The 24943-nt window shown below is 41.7% G+C and overlaps 1 protein-coding gene across 11 annotated transcripts in view; it reads right to left on the minus strand.

The window, feature by feature from the left end:
- Positions 1-424: 424 nt before the first annotated feature.
- Positions 425-24943, minus strand: part of PARP14 (poly(ADP-ribose) polymerase family member 14) — a 43444-nt gene continuing 18925 nt past the window's right edge. For 10 of the 11 annotated variants that reach the window (XM_043504974.1, XM_038421426.2, XM_043504975.1 and 7 more), the window contains 12 exons: positions 22403-24681; positions 20329-20565; positions 19862-20083; positions 18408-18501; positions 17083-17232; positions 15730-15792; positions 15092-15259; positions 14182-14400; positions 13482-14081; positions 10638-10783; positions 7292-7466; positions 425-2098 (listed from right to left, as the gene is read on the minus strand). In XM_043504974.1, the coding sequence (XP_043360909.1) occupies positions 1809-2098; positions 7292-7466; positions 10638-10783; positions 13482-14081; positions 14182-14400; positions 15092-15259; positions 15730-15792; positions 17083-17232; positions 18408-18501; positions 19862-20083; positions 20329-20565; positions 22403-24681 (4643 nt within the window). In that variant the 3' untranslated portion in view covers positions 425-1808. The remainder of the gene's footprint in view (positions 2099-7291; positions 7467-10637; positions 10784-13481; positions 14082-14181; positions 14401-15091; positions 15260-15729; positions 15793-17082; positions 17233-18407; positions 18502-19861; positions 20084-20328; positions 20566-22402; positions 24682-24943) is intronic. The other variant, XM_043504978.1, reaches the window with a different exon arrangement.

A 24943-nucleotide genomic window follows, 5' to 3' on the forward strand; every position in this document is an offset into this window, starting at 1 on the left:
TGCTAGTATATCTCCCCACTTTTATTTCAGAGTGAGTGCTTTTTTGTGGCATACCATACCAGAAAAAGTGTTATAAATTATTATGCGAACAATGGGTCCAATCTTGCAACCATCCACTACTGCATTAAGTAAGCTTTTGGAAGGTCAGACCCTACGCTACGTGCTGCTGCTGAATGAAAGATTATGGAATGTGATATTGCTGTTATGTACAGCTTTTAAATGTCATTTTGTTTTTAAGTTATGGTCTATTCATATAGAAAAATCCTGAGAGTAAAGTTTTTCTAAAAAAGCAAAACCTGATTAGAGAATTTGCAGTCCATATTTTCATAGCTGAATTAAGAAAACACAGTGACAGAGATTTATAACAGAAATACAAACTACCCCCGAACAAATGCTATCAATATAACACAACATGCAACAACCATTTACTGTAACTAATTCAGCTTTATTGCAGGTACTATAAATATAACATGATGACATCTTGACTAAAGATGCAGAGTAAGAAGCTAACTGTCTGAAGTACAATTGTTCAGTATATTAGCATCATAAGGCTTAGGACATTCACTTATTAATTGGTACTATTCTAAGTTTATTTGTTCCTTGATTTACAATGTCAGACACTGCTGTAAAATATACAAACCCATGAACTGAATACCTAGCTTGTAGAATTATTAGTTGTGCTCAGTCATAATTCTGAATAAGAAAGACTAATAATTAAAATGTGTTTGGCTACAATGCAAGAATATTTTTCATTTCGTTGATATGTAATGTAATTGAGCAGTTTTCATTTTTGAAAATTGAACTCGAAACTTCATGCAGTGTAAACTGTTAGCATGTTCTAGTACAGTGGTGGACAAACTTTTTGGCCTGAGGGCCACATCTGAGTATGGAAATTGTACGGCAGGCCATGAATGCTCACGAAATTGGGGGTTGGGGTGTGGGAGGGGGTGAAGGCTCTGGCTGGGGGTGTGGGTTCTGGGGTGGAGCTCAAAATGAGTTCAGGGTGTGGGAGGGGGCTCTGGACTGGGGCAGAGAGTTGAGGTGCGGGGGTGCGAGGGCTCCGGCTGGGTGTGTGGGCTCTGGGGTGGGGCTGTTCCAGGCTGGGACCAAGAGGTTTGGAGGGTGGGAGGGGGATCAGGGATGGGGCAGGGAGTTGGGGTGCTGGAAGGGGTCGGGGATGCAGACTCAGGGCAGTGCTTACCTCAAGCAGCTCCTGGAAGCAGTGGCATGTCACCTTTCTGGCTCCGATGTGGAAGCGCGGCCAGGCCAAGCGCGCTGCCCCATCCACAGGTGCTGCCCCTGCAGCTTCCATTGGCCGCGGTTCCCCTGGCTGTGTGAACCCCCTGGCTGCCCCTATGTGTAGGAGCCAGAGGGGGGGACATGCCATGGCTTCCGGGAGCCATGCGGAGCCATGGCACGTGCAGAGTGGGGCAACCCCCCGACTCCGCTTCCTGGCTGGAGCGCCAGAGCGGGGCAAGCCCCGGACCCTGCTCCTCAGCGAGAGCTCGAGGGCTGGATTAAAATGTCTGAAGAGCTGGATGTGGCCCCCGGGCTGTAGTTTGCTCACCCCTGTTCCAGTAGTTGCAAATATTTTTTTTTTTTTTATAAGTAGGCTCTCTTGTTTTTTGACTATTACAGAATTATATTTAAGCAACTGGGCATATACATAACAATCAAACTTTAAAAAGCTAACATAGTAAAATATGTTTTACCATCCTTCATTGCAAATTTTTTCTCATTAATTTATGGTCTTTGAGGTAATCTTACAAAATAAAGATTAAAAGTCTCTTGCATGTAACAAAGAATGCTTATTTAGTGAAAGTAATAAGATATTCTGGGTAAGCTTGAATGTCATTAAATATGACAAACATTGATGGATTTGTCTTATTGTCAGTCACACTATCAAACAGATCTGTCGGATCAGTGTTGTTTTTTGATGGTGGTGCAATTATTCCTTTTTGTCCAGCACAATATTCTCCAACGAGGACTCGGGCCAGGTACATGTATTTTTTCCCATTTGCATCTGGTTTTGAGTAGGTATCATGGGCAGAATAATTGGCATTGACAGCAAAGTAGGTTCCATTCCCATAGCATGCAGCTGTGATCGGAAAAAGAAAGATCTGAGAATTTTTCATGAGCAACCATCATTTGTCTTTCACTTTTCTATATCCAAGATGCCTACAACCATCGCCAAACCTTGCCATGAATAAAAAAAAGAACATCTGGAATTGAAATTAGGGCCACAGCACCATTCCAGACTTACCTGGCATGTAGCCTTTTACCAATGTCAAGCGTAATATCATCGAGCTGGCAGTTTATTACTTAGCTCCAGGCTCTTCTCTCACTGCAGGACATTATACTCTCTCTCGGTTTACCCAAGAATCTATGGAATCTATCTTTCACACTATTACAATTTAATATATTGGTATTACAGATGTTACGATTGCAGTGGAACCATGTTTCTTGCACTGGGGCCCATTCCTTCTTACTGATATCTGGAGAAAATTGCTAAAACAAATAGTATTTCATAAGCAGAATGGGCCTGAAGGGCAGAGATATCAAATATGGCTTGAATATACTGTTAATAACTATACATAATCAGGAAAATGATCACTCCATTGAGTATACAAAAAGGCTAGAACATAAGAACGGCCATACTGGGTCAGACCAAAGGTCCATCTAGCCCAGGATCCTGTCTTCTGACAGTGGCCAATGCCAGGAGCCCCAGAAGGAAAAAACAGAACAGGTAATCATCAAGTGATCCATCCACTGTCGCCCATTCCCAGCTTCTGGCAAACAGAAGCTAGGGACACCATCCCTTCTCCATCTTGGCTAATAGTCATTCATGGACCTATCCTCCATTAACTTATCTAGTTCTTTTTTGAATCCCGTTATAGTCTTGGCTTTCACAACATCCCCTGGCAAGGAGTTCTACAGGTTGACTGTGCATTGTGTGAAAAAATACTTCCTTTTGTTTGTTTTAAATCTGCTGCCTATTATTTTCATTTGCTGACCCTCTAGTTCTTGTGTTATGAGAAGGAGTAAATAGCACTTCCTTATTTATTGTCTCCACACCAGTCATGATTTTATAGACCTCAATCATATCCCTCCTTAATCGACTCTTTTCCAAGCTGGAAAGTCCCAGTTTTATTAATCTCTCCTCATATGGCAGCCGTTCCATTGTTACAAGACGAGATTACAAGATGTACCTTTGTTCACCCCACCTCTGCTTGCTCACAACAGAAGACCAACAATCCACATCTTTAATGTGTGAGGCATGTCTAAGGAATCCCAGATAAGTTGAAGTTGGAAGCTCTCTTCCACCAGGAATAAGAAACTGGTTGAGTCTGCACACTTTCTAGTCAGACTTAAAGGAAATTTATTTGGGGATTTTAACTAAGTGATTCTATAAAAATGTTTCTCTTTTGTAAGTTCAAGCAAACTAGACTAGTAGAATGTCAAAGAAAACTTTTAAGCAATTGTTTTTGATGTGTTAAACTAGTCCATTTCAAATCAAACCCTAGACAAAGTGCATCTTTACATCTTGCAGAATGACCTGAAGATTGATAAATGCATTAGAAATACTGAAGAACTGACAACTGTTGATTATATACCTGTGGGGTTCTGGGTGAATTAATAAAAACTTGTTCATTGGTTATGAATAACTGTGTCCTGATCTGAGACACACTGTCGAAGGTAAAAGTAGACCTGAGAAGAACCGTCTAGGTGGAGAGGAGAGCAGATGCTGCATACTCTCCAAGGCTAATGCATTGGCCACACTCCCCAGACCTCTGAGAGACACTTTCTGCTTCAAACACAATGCCTCCTAGAGCTTCCATTGGAGCAGTGAGTCATCAGCTAAAACAGGCAGAGCAGAACACTGAAGATGAGCATATTAAAATACATTGAACTTCTGCAGACAACTATATTGATTCACAGATGGTAAAGCAGCCTAATTCTCCCCTTACCCTCACTCCAATAAGAAATCTGAGTCCTAGCCCAGCTGTTGAAACCTCCTACTACATACCCCCCCACCCAACACACAGCACCTACCAGCTGCCTAAACTCTCCTCCTATAACCTCTCCACATCAAAAAAATAAACACAAAGAGCCATCCACCCCACGCCCAACAGTCCTGCAAATCCTAGATAAACAAATAGGCAAGAACTGCTTCCAGCCCTCATGAGGTATTCAGTTTCCAAGTGTCATCTACCCGGAAATTGGGTAGTATTGTAAGGGTTAGATATCATCAGTACATCATTCTAAAAACAACAGGCAAATATTAGAGCTACGTGTCATAGCCATGTGAGATGCACTATTTGTCCACAGTGAATACTATTTAAAAAAAAAATTATATATATATATATATAAAAAAAAATCAATCACTATTTGCCAACAGCACTTTCCAGACAGCAGTACCTGAGATACCACTTTTTTCTGACACCTTGAACAGAAAATAAATCGGATGTATGGTAGGTTGGCAAATGTTATCTTTTAATGGCTCTCTCTGTCTCAGGTGTATCTAGTGCACCCATCAACATGGAAAATGAGGGGGTATTTCCTGGAAGAAGGCAGAAATGGGGGGTTCTGAAAATGGGAAACAAACAGGAAATTTCTGGAGGGGCACTGGGGCCGAGAAGGGAAGCAGAGACAGAAAGATGGATGATCTGACATAATATTGTCAATTATACAGCAGTAAATAGTATTGTCTCACAGTACTCCACAAACTTGGAGGCCTGCGAGAGGACTCTGAGACAGGACATCTAGAGAATCTCCCTGCAGAATTTCTCCTCTATCATTTTGTTTTGAGGATTGGGGTTCAACCTTACAGAACAGACTGTGGGGCTCATTTCCATTTTTGGGCGATCCCAGGAAGTCAGGTCCTCCACAGCTCCCTGGAAGCACAGATTCATTAGAACCGCTTCACCAGGGACTCAGTCCGATCATAGTTGTCCCCATACCAAAAAGAACATTTAGTACTATGCTGTATTATCTTTTCTGATTAACCTTCACAGGGCCAAATGGACAAAATAGTTATACGCTCTATCCAATTTACAAATCTCTCTGATCTGCCATTCTCCACCCCTTTCCATTCTGCAAAGGAGGTTTATCCTTCTTCAACATGGCAGGTATGAGGTCTGCATGTGGAGGGAGACAATCCAGACTGATATTAATAGAAGACAAATGCCTCCACTGATGACTGTATTGGGGCTGTTAGCACAACAATTAGTTCAGGGGTCTCAAACACGCGGCTCATGGGGCTATTTCCTGTGGCCCACCAAGCGCCCCGTGCCCCCCCGCCTACTTCCGGGCTAGGGTTAGGCAGTGCCCCACGCTGCTCCTGGCACCACGTTCCTGAGGGTTTGGGGGGCCGTGCGCAGAGGGCTCCGTGCGTTGCTTCCAGGCATGCCCCCCGCAGCTCCCATTGGCCAGGAACGGGGAATCGCAGCCAATGGGAGCTTCGTGGGAGGTACCTGGAGGAGCGACAAAAGCAGTGCATGGAGCCCTGTGCTCCCCCTCCCGCAGGGGCAGCAGGGACGTGGTTCCGGCTGCTTCCCGGAGCAGGAGCAGGAGCAGGAGCAGGAGCAGGAGCAGGACAGGGGGCCTGCCCTGGCCCCAGTGCATGCTGCTGCCACCCCAGAGCCACTCTAGGTAAGCAGTGCCGGGCTGAAGCCTGCACCCCTCCTGCACCCCAACTCCCTGCCACACCCTACACCCCTCCTGCATCCCAACCCCCTGCCCTGAGCCTCCTGCCGCACCCCAACTCCCTGCCCTGAACCCCCTGCCGCACCCTGCACCTTGAGCCCCTGCCAGACCCCTCCTGCACCCCCTGGGGGCAGGGAGGGGGCGGAGTTGGGGTGGGGACTTTGGGGAAGGGGTCAGAATGGGGGCAGGGAAGGGGTGGGGCCTCATAGAAGGGAGGAGTGGGGGCGGGTCCAGGGGCAGCAAGGGGGGGGGGCGTCAGTGATGCAGCCCTCGGGCCAATGCAATAGTCCTCATGTGGCCCTCATGGTCATTTGAGTTTGAGACCCCTGAATTAGTTTAACTTTTAAAGTAATACTGTCCCATAAAATCACCTTGCTGATTCCAGGCTCACAGAGAACTTAATCAGTTGGTCACATTCAAATTTTATTTTCTGTTGGCTGCACACATGCATCTCTGATGCACTAGTTAGCACACACACAAAAAGAGGGCTGGTAGTCAAAATGCCCAAGGTCTATTTTCAGTTCTGCTATTGGTCCCTTGGGAAGATGCTGAAAGTCTTTATGCTTCCGTTTCCCCATCTATAAAACGAGGATACTTCCTTGCTTTACAGGGATGGTAGGAGGCTAAATGCATTAATGTTTGTGATGTGCTCTGAGATCTCTGATGAAAGGAAGTGTAGAAGTGTTCAGAATCATTATTGTATTATTACTTCTAAAGCTGAGTCATGACTGTAATGGAGAACAGCTGAGGCACATACCAGAATACAACTTATGTCAGAGGTGGGCAAACTATGGCCCGCAGGCCCCATCCGGCCCACGGGACCCTCCTGCCCAGCCCCGAGCTCCTGGCCCGGGAGGCTAGCCCCTGGCCCCTCCCCTGCAGCTTCAGTGCGCCATGCTGCCCATGTAGTGTATTAAACTGCTCCACGTAGGAATGTGCTACTGGTAGTAGGTACGGAGAGCAATTTACTATATTACACCGGCGCAACGCTCTCGGCGGCGCGGCTGTAGCACCGCCAGCCACTGGTGCTCTGGGCTGCACGGTAAGGGGGCAGGGAGCCGGGGGGGGTCAGATAGAGGGCAGGGGAGTTCGGGGTGGTGGTCAGGGGGCAGGGGGTGTGGATGGGGTGGTCAGAGGGTGGGGAATGGGGGTGGAGGGGTACAATGGGGGGTGGGGAGCAGTCAGGGGACAGGGGTTCCAGGGGTGGTCAGGGGGACAGGGAGCAGAGGGGTGGATGGGGCAGGGGTCCTGGGGGGGCTCCCCCATCAGGGAACGGGGGGGTTGGATGTGGCAGGAGTCTGGAGGGGGGCTGTCAGGGGGGTGAGAAGCAAGGGGGTTGGAGACACAGCCTCCCCTAACTGGCCCTCCATACAATTTCCAAAGCCCGATGTGGCCCACAGGCCAAAAAAAAAAAAAAAAAGTTTGCCCGCCCCGACCTACGTACAGAAAGGAATAGTCTCCAGGGCCAATAAGGAATCACTGTGCATCGGGGGCACCTGTATTTTGACAGCATGATAACGTTACACCTTGTCATCCTATTTTATCCCATGCTTATGAAAGCAACATGCTTTAGATTTTACATTACCGTTCATTCCGGCGTAACTGCGATTAAACCCCTTATGATTAATAATGGTTAATGAGCCACTTGTTGTTCCATGAAATAGAAGCCTCTCATTATTTGTATTGCCATTTTTGGAATCCATCTCCTGCTTTTTTATTTGGTAGGCCTGCCAGTAGTAAGGATTTTGTATCCTTTCAATCTACAACATAAGAAAAATAAAATATTATTGATAATGACTAACACCCTTGGCATCAAATCAGAAAGACAGGATGATTAATTACAAAGGGGCATTTTCCTAGCCCTATTTATACTGATATTTCTCTTGAATAACTTCACTAAATTCACTGCAATTTCTCCAAATTGACATGGGTATAACTGGTTGTGTGACTGGCGCTGATTGTGTTGTGATTAGTTATGATAAATGCAGCACTACGTATTCCATGAAATAGAAGTTTCTCATTATTTGTGCTGCCATTTTTGGTATCCATCTGCTGCTTCCTTATTAGCTAGGCCTGCCAGTAGTAATGATGTTGTATGCTCTCAATCTACAAAGTTAAAAATGAGACATGATATTGATAATGACCAACATCTTCAAATAAAAGAGCTTGATATTGGCATCACTTGAGAGGAGCACCTGGCCCACAATGTGATACAAAATATTTTGCTTTCAGAGCCTCACTCTGTGACCAATGTGTCATTTTTATAGTTGGTTAACAGGATATCAAAAATATATAGAATGTGCAGTAAGACAAGTAGTAGTTACAAAAATAACATATCCATTTAGGTAAAGGTTCGTTAGTTAGATTCTCTCTGTACCATTTCACTGCTGTCCCATATCTTTTATACATCTTCAGTGAGGTGCTAGCTTTCAAATGGCACATTGCAGTGGTTAAAATATATCAAAATATGATGGGGCAGATCATCAGTTTTGGTGGATGTTGTTAACTGTCTTGCTATTATATGATGACGTGGTAGCTTCTTGTGATGATTGGCATGCATCAAAAAGAAAAAAAAAAAAAAAAAGAAGAGTAGAGACCAGCAAAGAAGTGTCTCTGAAAGGAAACAGTGCCCCACCAGGCCTATATCCAGCTAAACAAGTGTATACATATGTGTATTAGCAATGTAGTAATCTGTGTAGCAGAACATCTCAATTCCTCTAATTGCCATCATTTAGACTTGAGAAGGATGGTACATCTGTACTGATGTAACAATTATTATAACTGGTAGGTCTAAAGTCCTGCTTCAGAACAGGTTAGAGGATTTAAAGGTATTTCAAAAGAGGGATTTTGCATAAAATTAAATGATTATGTATTGTTTATCTGTCTTTTCTCCTCTGCAAATGGAGAAGCAACAGACAGCATTTGGTCTGGAAAAGAGAGGGAGATGGCCAGTAGGCAGAACGTCTTTTATAGGAGAGGAAGTGGAAAGGTACCTCCTCCTATTGCTCACACTTCAGATTCTCTTACTTGGAAAGTTCTCACTACCCCAGCCAGAAACAAGTGGGAGCTCCCCCAAACCAGTGGGATGAAGAGGAAGGAGAACTTATCCTTCTTATTTTAGCTTCTTGGTTGCTGGAAATTAAACAGTACATTGCTATGCTTCACTGTAGCAGAAAGGCTACTATGAAAGGGTTAATATCATTGTGTACTAAACATATGACTTATACGCTGCATAAGATTTGCTTTGAATACCTTAACTGTGATGTTAACTTTGATAATGGTTAGTATTATGGTGATATTGATACCATCTGCTTTGCCAGTGTAAGATTCTTTTTATAGATCATTAATATTCTCCCAAATCATCTAGCTAGCAGGTTGTATGCACACACCAGTAGGTGAGACATTGATTTTGTCTACACTAGCAACTTTCCTAAAGTCTCCCATCTTTGAAGTACCACTGGTGCAACTGCACTGCTGGTAGTAACAGTGGAAGTGCTAGTGCAGACAAGGTACTGGCAGCCAGCATTTTAAACACCATGGACCAGATTTTTACAGACATTTAGGCACATAAAGATGCTGATAGGAGCTGAGTGGGATTTTCAAAGGCACTTAGGTGTCTAACTCCAATTGATTTCAACCACTAGGTGCCGATCTGCATTTTTCAGCACCTAAATACCTTTAAAAATCTGACCCCATGTTGCCTTGTCTTGCTCTCAGCAGGATTAGACTACATAGTGATTACAACCCCAGCAACTGGTCTATAGTATGCTCCCACTGGCAGAGCTGCATGTATTGCAATACGGAGAGATTTTAGGAAGAAAGCTAGTGTAGATATAATGGTAGCAACCGTCTTCATGGTCAAGTCCCTTTTTATTATATTTTTGTAAGGAATTCCCTGTGTGTAGTAATCTCTAGTGTGCAGTTAGCTCTTAAAAAAAAGCACAGCAGTGGAACCAATTAGAGGAGCTATTGGGTCTTGCTTTTCCTGACTAGTTACACCTAGGAAGATCTCAGAAGGAATTTGGAGATTCCAGGGGAAATTTCCATGAAACATCTGAAGTTTCTGAAAGGGGAATGCTGGCCACTCCCTAAAAGCACTGGACAGGGGAGCGACCATCAACGACCTCATAAAGACTCTAGAGAGGAGAGATGATCTCCTAAATTCTTTTGATAGATGCTAGCAGACTGATGAGCTTCCCACCAAAGAAGACCTGTCATAGGAGATCAGGACCGAGATATTCAGCTGATATAAACCAGCATAATTTCATTGGCTTTAATAGAACTAAGCTGATTTACACCAGCAGAGGTTCTGGTCCAAGATGTAAGGTGGAAGAAAGGTAGTGCTGATGGATTTCCATCACCAGCCCCCCTTCTCAGCATCGTCTTGAGAAGTCTTGTTCTGAGAAACAGTCTCACTATAAGGTTGGGCAGAGTGACTTTGCTAGACTTCTGAAAGCTGGTGCTACATCTGTGATAGCTTAGCTTCTTTTCAAAGCAATAATAGGATTTACATATATTATAAATAAAAACAGACTAGGAAAGGATATTTTTCATTGCGTCTGCTCATGGTGGGAAGTTGAAGCTAGACAAATTCAGACCGGAAAGAAGGCATAAGCAAGGGTAATTAACATTTACCGTTTGTCCTAGTGGATTCTCTATCACTGACAATTTTAAAGTCAAAATTGGATGTTTTTTAAAAGATCTGCTCTTGTTCAAAATGAATTATTTTGCAGAAGTTCTATGGCCTGTTTTATACAGGTGGTCAGATTAGATGATCGCAATGATCCTTTTGACCTTGGAATGTATGAATCTATTAATCATTCCTCTCCTAACAAGGAGCTATCCAAATTTAGAAAGCTAAACCAACCCTTCGTTATTATCTAAACTAGTGCCAGTCACCAAGATATCTAGAAACCAGGGCAGCATTTTACCTTTTCAATTTTGAATGCTGAACACGTCTGTTGAAACTTCATCTGAACATCTCGATATTCTTTCATTTCTTGATGTAACTCCATCACTTTGACACGTTCTTGTTTCATATCACACCACTCTTCAGGGAGAGCTATTAACTGTTTACCTGCAAAGTAAACATTCTGTTAATATTATTTGCACTAGATTCCGCTGGTATGTAGGCATATACCTTATTACAAATCCTTTCTGTAAGTAGAACACCCATTTATTATTCACTCGCTAATTAATGCCATTCTTTGTCAAGAGAATGTATAATCCATGGCTTCTGGATCATATTTACTAATGCACCCAGGCTGCTTTCCACCCTTCTGGCAGCTCAAAGCAGCCATAAACCTATCTTAGGCCTCGTCTACGCTGAGGGGGGGAAATCGATCTAAGATACGCAACTTCAGCAACGAGAATAGTGTAGCTGAAGTTGATGTATCTTAGATCGACTTAGAATCACTTACTTCGCGTCCTCGTGGCGCGGGATCGACGTTGGCCGCTCCCCCGTCGACTCCGCTTCCGCTTCTCGCCGTGGAGGAGTTCCGGAGTTGACGGCTGAGCAATCGGAGATCGATTTATCGCGTCTACACTAGACACGATAAATCGATCCCCGATAGATCGATCACTACACGCGATCCGGTGGGGAGTGTAGACATGGCCTTAGCCAGAATTCTGAAGGTTCACAGGTCAGAACATAAGAATGGCCACGCTGGGTCAGACCAAAGGTCCATCTAGCCCAGGATCCTGTCTTCCAACAGTGGCCAGTGCCAGGTGCCCCAGAGGGAATGCACAGAACAGGTAATCGAGTGATCCATTACTTGTCGCCCATTCCCAGCTTCTGGCAAACAGAGGCTAGGGACACCATCCCTGCCCATCCTAGCTAATAGCCATTGATGGACCTATCTTCCACGAATTTATCTAATTTTTTTTTGAACTCTGTTATAGACTTGGCCTTCACAACATCCTCTGGCATGGAGTTCCACAGGCTGACTGTGCACTGTGTGAAAAAAATACTTCCTTTTGTTTGTTTTAAACTTGCTGCCTATTAATTTCATTTGGTGACCCGTAGTTCGTGCTATGAGGAGTAAATAATGCTTCCTTATTTATTTTCTCCATACCAGTCATGATTTTATAGATCTCAATCATATCACCCCTTAGTTGTCTTTTTTCCAAGCTGAAAAGTCCCAGTTTTATTAATCTCTCCTCATACGGCAGCCATTCTATACGCCTAATCATTTTTGTTGCACTTTTCTGATCTGTTCCCAATTCCCATACATTTTTTTTGAGATGGGGCAACCACATCTGCACACAGTATTCAAGGTGTGGACGTACCATGGATTTATATAGAGGCAATATATTTTCTGTCTTATCTATCCCTTTCTTAATGATTTCCAATATTCTGTTTGCCTTTAAAAAAAAAACTGCTGCTGCACATTGAGTGGATGTTTTTCAGAGAACTATCCACAATGACTCCAAGATCTTTCTTGAGTAGTAACAGCTAATTTAGATCCCATAATTTTATATGTTTATTTGGAATTATGTTTTCCAATATGCATTACTTTGCATTTATCAACATTTAATTTCATCTGCCACTTTGTTGCCAAGTCACCCAGTTTTGAGAGATCCTTTTGTAGCTTTTCGCAATCTGCCTGGGACCTAACTGTCTTGAGTAGTTTTGTATCATCTGCAAATGTTGCCACTTCACTGTTTACCCCCTTTTCCAGATCATTTTTAAATATGTTGAATAGGACTGGGCCCAGTACAGACCCTTGGGGGACACCACTATTTAGCTCTCTCCATTCTGAAAACTGACCATTTATTCCTGCCCTTTGTTTCCTATCTTTTAACCAGTTACCAATCCATGAGAGGACCGTCCCTCTTATCCCATGACTGCTTACTTTGCTCAGGAGCCTTTGGTAAGGGCTTGTCAAAGGCTTTCTGAAAATCTAAAAACACTATATACAGGTGGTCAATTGGCATCTGGGAGAACAAGGGAGTTTCCTTATTAAACTAAACACAACCTCCCCTCAAAATATAAAGGCCAAACTCCACCGCAGCTGCATTTCTCAGTTCATGTCAGAGAGGCTAAGACATTGACTGACAACACAGCTAATGTGAAACTGGCTTGGATTTAAAGCAAAGGAACCCTCTGTTTAAGTCCTCCTCAATCATGTCTTTTCAAGAATGATAAAGATTTCATAAAAACTGAAACTCTCTCCAAGAACAAAAAGAAAGAAAAAAGCAGGGGCCTCTGAGAGAACGATCACCCTTCATGACTGCAATTGCAGTATTCCTTAAACATTTATTCTGGTGGCGGAAGATGAACAGCTCTCATTAGGCATCTCCTATGTGTTACAGTAGCACTTAGAGGCTACAATGCCACTGTGCTAGACACTGTACATATTTAATAGAAAGATGGCCCCTGCCCTGAAGAGTTTATATAATTCAAGTGTAAGATGAGAGAGACAGCAGATGGATACAACAAACTAAAGAGGGAATCTCAGGGTAAGAATGAGATGATTCTGATCTATGTGAGAAGTGGTGGTCACTGCACACTAGCTGCCGAATTATTATTGAGTTCTTCGTAGGCATCATGGTATTTATTTTCTGTATTTATCAGTTTTAATAAATCCAAGAGCCTTTATCATCTTTGTTTCTGAATCCAGGACCTTTTTCATATGGCTGCTCGGAACTGTTAGTATTTCAGATGTGCACAGGAACTGCTACTTTGTTTGTCCCTTGTATAGTCTTCCCACAACTCACTCATGCTAAGCTAGACACAATGTGGCCCTAAGTAACACCAAACAGCTTTCAGTCACCTTCATCTTTTGAGATTCGTAGAATGGCCATACTTTTCCCTTTGTCATCTATAGCACGTTTGGCTTCCAGATCCACTTGATAGTTTTTATTCCAAATGGTGATGTTAATCTCTTTTTGGTTTAATGCTGCAGCATCCTCTAAGCGTAGATTTGTTAGGCTGTCAAAAGGCAGGTACTGATTATTTTCTATATATTGCCACTCAACTAGGTTGCTGAGAAGTTCTGCCTTGGACTGTTCTTCTTGAACCGAGCTAACTCTTTTGATCATGCCTTGAATTTCCAAGCAAGCACGCAAGACGTCTTTGGTAACACCAGAAACTCGAATTAAAGGCACAGGATACTTGTATTCCAGCTGAATGGACAGTTTCTTCTGGAGGTCTGCCAGTTCCTTATATTCCTGGTCATCAAAGCTTGAAATCCATTCATCTGAGATACTGCTTTCATGCTGTTCCTTTAAAATCAGGTTTTTAATCCAGGATATAGCATCTTCCATGTTTTTTTGGCTTTCACCACAAATCTGAAAAACAGTTCTCTCAATTTTTTTTTGCAAAACCATTGCAGGCTTTTTTTCTGTAGCACGTTTTCCCAAGCCGAAGAATGCTGTAATGAAGTATAAATATTTGCGGTTACTCAGTTGTTAAAATTAAGTAAGGGTTATCTATGCCTCCACTTAAAAATGAACAACCAGACATCTACTTACAAGCACATTTTGACAAGAAGGACTCTGATGCAGGTGCATCAGGTACTTTAGCAGTACCTTCTCTTTTCTGCATGTTTGCATGGAACACACTTAGTAGTTGTGGCTGGAAGATGATAATTTTAATGTTTTTCACAATTTGAACAGATTTATCACTTGCAAAATCAACTACAGCATCCATCATGTTATTAGCTACTACTGCTGGATCAAGGCCTGCCTGACCTGTAACAAATGTAACAATACAAAAAAAATACATATATCAATGTGTTGAAAGAAATTTAATACAGATATAGTTTAATTCAAGTAATGGACCCATGCACAACTAGATCTTAAACACAGTGCCCAGTCCTGCATTCTTTAATTCCAATGATTCTCATTGATTTGTATGGATATTTTGAGTGATCAAGGAATGCAGACGCAGGGCTAAGGAAGAATCCGGCCTACAGAGATAGGTTCATATCCTATCCATCTAAGTCCTGTTCCTGGTCCTACAGAAGTCAGAGTAGAAACTTCCACTGACTTCAGTAGGAGCAGAAATAGGCACATAGACACCTTCCAGTGGGATATCCATGAACATCAGTTGAGACAAGTATTCATGGTTCTCTAGATGGTAATATATGGATATTCTCAAGTCTCTAACATTAAAACATGACAGTCTTAAATCACTTTATATTTAAGTTAACAACAGTGATCTCCAGCTTCCCTATCATTTCAAAATCCTTGCTCTGAGCTTCACTAGCTGTTATTTGAATGCCCCAAACGTCACAACAATTTTCTTAATATAGGAGAATAAACTTTTCAGGTAAATCAAATCCCTGAAGCACTGATGTCAATGGATCGCACAGGATGAATTTGGTCTCAAGAAGGCTGATTGGTTTTAGTTTCATTTTCCAACAAAAATATAAACATAAACCTGTTCCAATTGCTGGGAAGGCAACCGATGTGTACTTCTTCAGTTCACACTCCTGGAGCACTTTGGAGACAAAAGATTTGGTATCGTTCAGGGCAACAAGATGAATTATTTTTTTGCACATCAGGTTTCCTGCTTGTGTGGTTATAAGGTCATCGTGAGGTTGTGAGGCTGAAAGATGAAAGAAAATATATAAGGCATGACAGAAAGTGATAAGTCCTTTAATTATCCATAATGCAAACTTTTGGTGCAGCTCATTTCTTTACATATAAATATGTACCACCCAGTGCTCAGGCTCTGACCAACGGTACCATCTAACCCTTTGTACTTTTGCCCTGTTTTGAAGGTTTTACTGGCACAAGAGGAAGAGTCATATAGCAGAGCAGGTTCTTTTCATTTACCTTGATGCTGTCATCTCTTAAGTATTTTTCTTCTGCTTTGTACTTTATTTTAACATCTCTTAAGATGTTTTACACGCATCATATTAATTAATTAAGGAGTTGTGAGATCATGGATAAACACAAATACAATAGTAGGTTAATTTTCAGCAGTGGTATGCACCCACCGCTCCCACTGCCTTCAGTGGAAACTGTGGGTGCTCAGTGCCTCTAGAAAGCAGGTCACGTATGTTGTATTTATACCTAGCTGAGCACATTCTGCTTCAACCTGTGGTCCAGCACCTTCCAGAATTGCCTTAGAGACACCTGAAACAAGAAAAGCCATATTAGTTTGACAAATCAAATTAAGAGTATTCAAAGTCTCACCGAGGTCAACAAGACCGAGTACACAATATCCTCTCACATCTGGCAAAAGTATAGGCCAAGATTTTTAAAAAATAGAAGCCTACATCAGATGGCTGTTAAGGCATCTGCCTGATCTTCAAAAGTGCTGAATACCCAACAGCTTCCAATGAGGTCAAATAAAACTGTTACATCCTTATAGATAAGTCTTATAAAATGTAATAGGGATAAACCAATAACTTGGTTTATAAATATTATAAAGCTTATAATATTTGAGAGAGAAAGATATCCTTCCTATGTAATGTTTAAACTTCATACAGACTGTAAAAGGTCAGGATGGCTTGCCCCTTGAGGGCTGGAGGGCGTAGGGGTAGTGAATCCTTATTACTAAAGATGCACACCTAGATTAGATCAGGTAGTTCCCAATAAAGGGCAGCAAGTGGCTGCAGTGCAGGAGGAAGTTCAGGAAACTTCAGGAAGTAAAAAAGGGTTCTGCAAGTAAGAAACAAATCCCCCTGGGATTTGGAAGCAAGAGCTCCAAACCTGAGGCTCCAACTAGATTGTGCCTGGGAGTCGCCTGCCAAAGTAGGAAAGGCCCCAGGCAGGAAGGCCTGTAGGGTGAATTGGAGTCTGCTGGGAGTGATCAGACTCCAGCAGAAAAACTTGGGACATAAGGTTTCCCTATTGAAGCTACAGGCAGGAAAAGTTTGGGAGTGACCTGACAAGAGCGTAAAACAGATCGACTGCATTTTGCAACTCTTGGGTTTTATTTTGGAGCTTTATTTAGATGAATAAACTAGGACCCTTGAGAAGGGGTGGTGGTGAATGGATCCAAAATGCCTGTGTGGAGTTTGTTTAAAAAGCTCTTTGAGGGAGAAATTGTTAGTAGGTACTGCAGAGGCACCCCCGGCCATGAGGGATACATGGGAGGCAGCTGACCTCATTGCACAGAATATAAGACAATGAATGATTCCCTGCTATAGAATTCTATAGGCAGGTTTAAACATTCTAGAGAGAAAGATTCTCATTCTCTATTAAATTTTATAGGATTTTTCTATATACTGGTGCGAACAGTAACAAATTATATTAAAATATTTCCTAGTACAGCTTTCCCAGTTTGAAAATGCCACGGCACAATGTATAAAAAAAAAAGACTTGTATATATTGAAAATTCTTCCTCCCCACCCCCTTACGCATGCCCTCAAACCACTCAAAATGTATTTCTCATTAATCTCAATCACTAGGCTAAAGTACCTGCTTTGAGGTTAAACGTTTGATTTGATATGTTTACAATGACATCCGTCTTTTGTGTGGTAATGTCTCCACTTGCTATTTGGAATGTAATGGAACCAATCTGCATTTCATGCACTCCCTGTTTTGGGGTTGAAATGGGCCCAAAGAAAGCTGTAAGAGAAAAGAAATTAAAATGATAAAAGTGTATCTCAGCAAAGGTTCTAGTCCCTAGAGTGAGGGACTCACCTGCCTCTATGTGCATTTATTTAGTAGAGAGCTCACAAAAAGTTTGATTTTGGTCTTAGTCTGTCACATTCACATGGAGAAGATTACAAAAGTACCCAGTTTACAATATAAAATTAAATCGTGTTCATCCACACAAAGCCCAGGTAACTGTGTGGGAGAAAGCTGAGCCAGGAAGGAGATCCACCCCCAAGCTGGGTCTAGGGCACATAGCTTCAAAACTACCTATCCTGCTATAGCTGCTGCTCCAATATGTAGGCACAAATAGCAGCTATAGCCCCGCAATACCAATGTGTTGGAGCCACTGCCTCTTTGTAAATGGAAAGTCCCTGGTCTCTGTCTTTACCTGTTCCCATCACTGCCCTCCAATCTGGGGTGGCACAGAAACCACTTTTACAATGTATATGGAGTGGAGAGATCCCTGTGTGATTGTACACTCATACCATATGGGCCCACTGCAGGACATACGAGTGGAAATGTGACTTAGTGTGAAAATAAGCAAGCCTGTGGATTCTCATTTTTTTTCCCAATAGCCTTTGAGGAGGATCTGAATATTATATTTTTAAAAAAATCTAATTAAGTTTGCAATATTTATCCTGTTCTTTGTAATCCTGTCAGGTTGGACAATGAAAAAAAACTATTTAGTTTCACATTTGTTTCTCATCAGTCTTACTTTCTTGCAGAATGTCCTCTGATTTTAATAGGAGCAAGACTGGCCCCGTGGGATGTATGATCCAATAATTCACCAGGCATCACAGGTGGTAGTAAGACTGTTTACCTGCTCAGAGTCTTCGTTAGTTAGTACGCTGGTAAAAATACCTGTGTTCTGTCTACACTACAGCTTCTACTACTATTATGAGTGGTGATGAATTATGGGCATGATTTTTACAAGTGTACACAAACCTATTGCTGGAGAGAGACAATTTTCTGCTTTAACTGATTTTTACTAATAGGATTATCACCGCCTTACTTTGAACACTGGGACTGACGTGTTCACCAAACCAATATCAAAATAATATATATTAGGTGAAAATTTTAAGAATTTTTTTCAATCACTAGAATAGTTATAAAACTTACAAAACATTAACAAAACAAAAACTTACCTTGTCCTTGCTTGGCATTCTCGGGCACCAGCTTGTGCATTTTGACATTGGTAATATTTCCACTTGCTCTAATTTGCAGTTCATCTGAAAATGCCTAGAAAGAGAACCATAGTAATCACCTGTAGGCACTTCTTTAGAGTTTTCTCAGTAGTAATATAGATTTGAAAAATAAAAATTAAATTTAAAATTTTTTAGAAAAAACAAAAGGTGATGGACTAGATGCTGTCCACCAAGCAATCTTATTCAACACTGAATGGAAATATTGATAAATTGGAATCATAAAGGAATCATGATTCCTTCAAAATTATGAGCAAGGGAGAGAAACTAGTAAACTGCTTCAGGTTTAACACCTTCAGGCAGTACAGTGAAAGTCTAATTAGCATGTAATAGGGTGCACAGACAGAGGGCTTATTCCTAACATGAGCGATACCTCTAACTCAATTCCTGTCCACACGCAAAAACCCTTAAAACTCAAGTTGGGTGATGCCTTTAGCTCAAGTTGGATGGCCCATCATGGAGTATAGGCGGCAGCTCAAGTTAGCACAACTCGACAGCTGCTAACACAATCACTGTATGCTGCTTGCAGCAGCGCAGCGTGGCTGCTCTCGTTCAAGCTAGGTGAACTCAAGAGGAGTTAAACTCAAGTGTAGATAACCTGAGCTAACTATTCAGTGAAGACAGAGCCAGAGAGAGGAGGGGGAAAGAGAATGCTACCTGAGGCTATGCATGAAAGATTCACATGACTCCATGGGCTAAGGAATATTTCAGTGTTAACTTGTGCCAGCTCCAGCAAATGAGAAAAAAATTGTGCACGAAAGGCAGGTTACTGTATATGGAAGAATCAAAGGGCAACTTTACATTCTAGGTGGAGTCCAATGGCAATTCAATCAGAGCAGGAGCAGCGATCACCTCACAGGACAGTGCCTGAATATTATTATCAAGATGGAAATCCAAGGATACTTTCTTGACTAGCATGTTAATGAGCATGTTGATACTGACCCACATCAGAAGAAGCCTAATTTAATGGCCTCCAGACCAAACAGGAATCTGACACTGGACAGTGACATGAGATACGCTGTCTTTTTCTCCAATAGTGCTTTTCCCAATATTGCTCTGGCACCAGTGAAGCTCTACCAGTGCTAGCAATGGTGGAAGCACAAAGTAGACTGGCAACTGGTGTTTCCGCCACTCTATTATTTAACTCTTAGTGGTAAAAATGCCCGTGATTGGCTTACATTAGCATGTCAACCATTGCTACCTGTAGTGGACTTGCACTGGTGCTAGACCAACAGTGCAAGGAGGACTGACCATTCCCGGGGTAGAGGCAAGAGGGAGAGAAGGAAGGATGAGACTTTAGGAAACTACTGACAAAAACAGTGTAATCTAGGTCTGGGCCTGACATCATTTCCTTAGCCCATGTGTAACAGAAAGAACAGTAATAGGATACAAGTTACCTGAATATTATCTGTATCATTTGGATACAACAGAAAGTGAACGTCCTGAAGAAACTGAATATTTTTTTTACGACTGAATTTGAACACCTGGTCAAACATTAATTTAGCAACAACAGGCTTAGGAAACCCTAAATTCCCTGTTCCAATTGCTGGGAATGTGACTGACTTTAAAGACAGTTGCTCAGCAGTCTGAAGACATTCTGTGATGATGTCTCTTAGGAGCTGTGAATCACAACAAAGTTTGTGTTAGTACATGCAGTTTAATATTTTTAATAGTATATTTTATATTAAAATGTCATAATTAACCATGGATTAATTCAAAATGAGCTTAGTTACATCAAAATTAACAGAGCTGACCCCTAAGAAATGCTCCGCTGATTTCAATGGAGAATTCACATTAAAATCGACATTACTGCCAACTGAGAAACCCATTCAATCAAATGAGAATTAGGAAAATAGCCTTCTACCTTCTGTGCAGATTCTTGCCCATTTTTCCATCCAGGAACAATGGCATGAAGCACGAAACGGCAGCCCAGATTATATCCATCTGTTTTGAACACAGACCCTTCACTAGCTACTTCTGGTAGGCCTTCTTCATATAATTGTGCTTGGAGCATCGGACCTGCCTTGCTCAGCAAGGCTTTAGAGAGTGGACCTTTATCAAGCTGTAGATCTCGGGCAACGCTGTTTACGACGACGTCCGTCTTAAACAAAATCAAATATCTGTTATAAGATTAAACTTGAAACATTTAAGGCTAAGTGATTATAAGAGCACCTGCAGATTTAAGAAATAAAGCAAATTTAAAAAGTAGCAATCTGGAATAAAGCAAATCTTTTGAACAAAATGAGCCGAATTATGCTCGGTTATACCTACCTCATCCCCCTGACTTTTATGGGGTACCTTGTGTATAACAGAGTGAAATTTGTTCCTTATGCAGCAATTTATATTTTACATGGAAATGTCAGAATCCTGTGTTCTTACTCTACTCTGTGTCCATTTGAAAAACCCGCATATAGGATTCTCCTGCAGGGGGATCACATACTCTTAATGGTCCTGCCCATATTGCATCCCCATCAGCAGAGTAAAACTGACATGATGCTACTACTGAATTTCAGATGCCTTGCTGCTCCTGTTGGCACCACAGGGTAAACCGGTATGAGTAGGAGCAACCACATGGGTGCAGTTATGTGGAAAGGGAAGTGAAGGAGGAGTTACAGAAGAGGGAGAAAAAAAGAAAGAGAAGGAATAAACTGAAGGAGAGAGAGAGGAGAGGGAAAGGGTTAATTCTCTCACTCCATAGGTCAACATGGGTTATGAATGATGTGCAAACAGCACAATCAGTCCCAGAGAGGAGTGCGGTACATCATGCTCTAATAAACCTCTCTGACCAAAGGAGGATGTTACGTTTACAGGCTGTGGCTGCTACAGCCAGCATTCTTAGGATGGCCAGCTGGTTATCATGTGGATCCTCTGAGTGGCACTAAAAGAGGCAAAAATAAGGATTCAGAAGATGCTCTCTGCCTCAGACAAAGGGAGAGGCTGCTGAATCAAAGAGAATGAGAGTACAGATATAAAAAACAAGGAGATAAAGATTGGATAGAAATAAAGTGGTAGAGATGGAAGAGAAATGCATCAACTTGAAATCCAGAGGGAAAAGACAAAGACTTTAAGGAAAAAGAACAGAGAATTAGAAAACAGAGAAGGACATAAGTGAGTTACTTAATTGGGAGTTTTGGCTGTTGGTCCAATTAATGGTTAAAATAATTCAATGCTGGTGGAATCTGAAAATTGGTAGGCAGTTAACATTGCATGGAATATGCAAGACCCATTCACTACAGGTACCTTCCCCGGTAACAAATCTTTGAGAGACACGATCCAAAGCACCACTAAGACACGGAGATACTGCAGCAATTGGGCCATGTACGTTTACAGATAGAAGATAGCTCACTGTTACAGGCTCATATGCCACCAGGGCCAAGTTTCAATGGCATTTAAGGGTTTTCAGGATCAGCAATTTAATTTTTACTTGTTTAAACATCTGAAGTTCTGCCACTTCCCCTCATGGAGACTATAGGCAGTTGCTACCCACTCCCCCCATAGACTAAGAAGTAGGTATTCTCACACAGCTGGTGAGAGCACAAGAGTACAAAGGTCAGCTTGAAAGCACTAGCAGTCCTCGTTTCACAGCTGGTTTCAGCTCATATCACAGTGTGAACTATAAAACACAGGCAAAACCATAAAGAAATGATGGAAGAGAAACACGTGGTTGCAACAGCTTAATGTGACAATGAATACAGTTCAAACAACAAAATACAGTCAGTCTAAAATATGTTTGCTCATCTCTATATAGGTATAGACAGCATGAAAAACTAAACCTGTCTAACCTATACAATTGTGTTAAAATAATCAATTATGTCTTATATTAACATATTGTCTATGTTTAATTGTTAATTATAACTGAAAAGCTAAGTATCTTTTCATATAACTGAAAACCAACTTTACATAAAGTTGGATATCAGCTGATAACTTAAAATACTTACTGTAGCATCTTCGATGCCTCCTTTCTCCAGTATGATGCTTAATCCTTCATCGGTTGTTACCATCTGGAGACCCTTTCTACTTCGAGCATTTCTACTTTTTCTGGGCTTGAAGGCTGCTTCAGATGGAGGTGACGAAATGTGTCGGGGTGATTGATCTCTAAACACGTCTTTGAAGGCATCAGTGAAAGCCTGAACTGTTTTCTCTGAAGAGTCCACAAGATGAATCTCTTTCAAGCAGCTTTCCCCTGGAGAATCTTCCAACGTTTCCTTGATAGATGTTGCAATTGAATGTGCACACAATTTTAATGGGAACCCAAAAATCCCGGCGCTGATAGCAGGGATGGCTATGGAATGATGATTGTATGTTTCAGCCAGGTGTAGGCTTTCCTTTACTGCTCTTTTTAACAGGCGCATGCACTTTTCTGCTTCATGATCTCTCCACCTGGGCCCAACAGCATGAATCACCTGTTTACATGGGAGGTTCCCAGCATCTGTAATAACAGCATGGCCAGGCTGCAAAGGGCCTCGTTTCCACACAATACGGTCACATTCTGTTTGTAGTTCTGGCCCTGCACCTTTTAAAAGGGCCTCAGCAAGGCCACCAATATGCTTTAAGTCCTCATTGGATGCATTCACCACAACGTCAACTGGATGACTGCACAAGTCCCCTTTATAAACTGCTACTACAACTCCATTTTGCAGGATCTTTTCACAGTGGGGCTGGCCTTGTTTCTTATACACATTACTAACTTCACCATCTTCTCTTTGTTCTTCTCCAGCTTCTTGCAGCCTGATCAGACAGTTAAATTGTTGTTTCACACCAGTCACATACAAGTGTTCTTGTTCTTTAAAAAACACCTTGGCCCCTGGTTTATCAATTACCACATTTTCTGAATGTAGAGAAGACAGAATTTCTTCAATTTTGGTGACCGCCTGGAACACTTCCACTCTTGGTCCACTCAGGAAAATACCTTTACGTTTATTCTGTGTGCCAAATTCAATTTTCACACCTTTCTTTTTTAATTCAAGCCAAATATTGAACTTTGCCTTCTCCACAAACATTACAACTGCCACAGACTTAGCGATGATGACTTTTTGTACCTGAGTGTGTTTATCTACAAAATCAGAAAGTTGCTGATATGCTTCTGCTACTGGTCTGAAATAACCAGCAATGACTACTTGATTCTCCAACTCAATAATTATTACAGTTTCCTTGGAACAGTTATGTGCCTTGGACAAATGACTGATGAGCTCCTTCCATTCTCTCTTTTTGAGGACTGAGTTGTCCTCCAGGTCAATGCATTTGTAAATCAAATCCTTCTTCATTTCTTCTTCTGCATCGAGAAGAACGTCAGGAGAACCTGCTATCAGCATTATGTTATCAGTGCCAAGCTCATAAAAGGCAATAATTTGATTTGACATAAATAACTGCTGTGACAGTGTTTCATTATCTACGTGTTGTAGGAACTGGAAAATGTAAGGATGGACATTGATTGATTTCTGTGCCATTCTGTGCACTTTTTCTAGTATTTCACTTTTGACTTTAAATACTTCTGCAGCTGCTCCACACAGATGAATACTCTTTGATGATGCATCACAACATATCTTCAGAGACGGGTACTCCTTGTAAACATTCTCCTCTAGACCAGCAAGGTGTAAAATTGCATACTTTCCTGGGCCAACTGACAGAGTTTGTTCTATGCTCTGCTTTTCTCTTTCAATTTTTTTCCTGGCATTTTTTATTTGCTCCTTCAGTTCTTGCTCTGCACCCTTCACAATCTCTGTCTTACCTACTAAGAAAACCACGTTCTTGGGAATGTCAGGTACGACCAAAACACCATCTTTTACCAAGCTGTTTCTTATGGCTTCCCACACCACTGAATTTACTTCACATTTAATGGCCTTGTACTTTGACATGCTACATAAGAACTTTTTAGCAACATCTTCATTCCATGTCTTGATCAACCTGATCATTGATCTCTGTTTAGATAAGGCATTTGAGGGACACAGTGTTATTTCTGGATTTGCACAGTTGGGTTGAGGCCACATTAGTTCACATTTGCAATCTGCCATTTCATGATTTATTTCCTGGATTAGCCTATTATCCATCTGTAAAAACTGCCAGATGTAAGGATCCAGAGACATTGTCATTGGTTCTGGCATCTCTATTTGAGGCCTTTCCTTTCCATATAGAGCTGTACCCAATGAGCTGTAGTACGGATACACAGAAATTGGTACTTTGTTGAGTGAATGCTGCTTTGCCAAGACAGTGTTTACATCTAAATATAAAATAAAATAAAAATTACCCAAAGTCAAATCTATTAACTGTAACACTTCTCAGCTAATTAGCTTCAGATTTTTTTTAAAAAGTTGCAATTCATGAATTACTGCATTTCCTTTTGATTCTGACAGGAGTGCTTTTTAGGTTGAATAAGTTTTTTAAAATTGAATAAGAATATTCCCAAGTTATTGACAACTGACATTTTTCTAAGTACCCAAAGGATTGTATATACAGTACATGTCCACAGCATAACAAGCCAT

Source organism: Dermochelys coriacea, chromosome 11, assembly GCF_009764565.3.
Source record: "Dermochelys coriacea isolate rDerCor1 chromosome 11, rDerCor1.pri.v4, whole genome shotgun sequence".
NCBI lineage: Eukaryota > Metazoa > Chordata > Testudines > Dermochelyidae > Dermochelys > Dermochelys coriacea.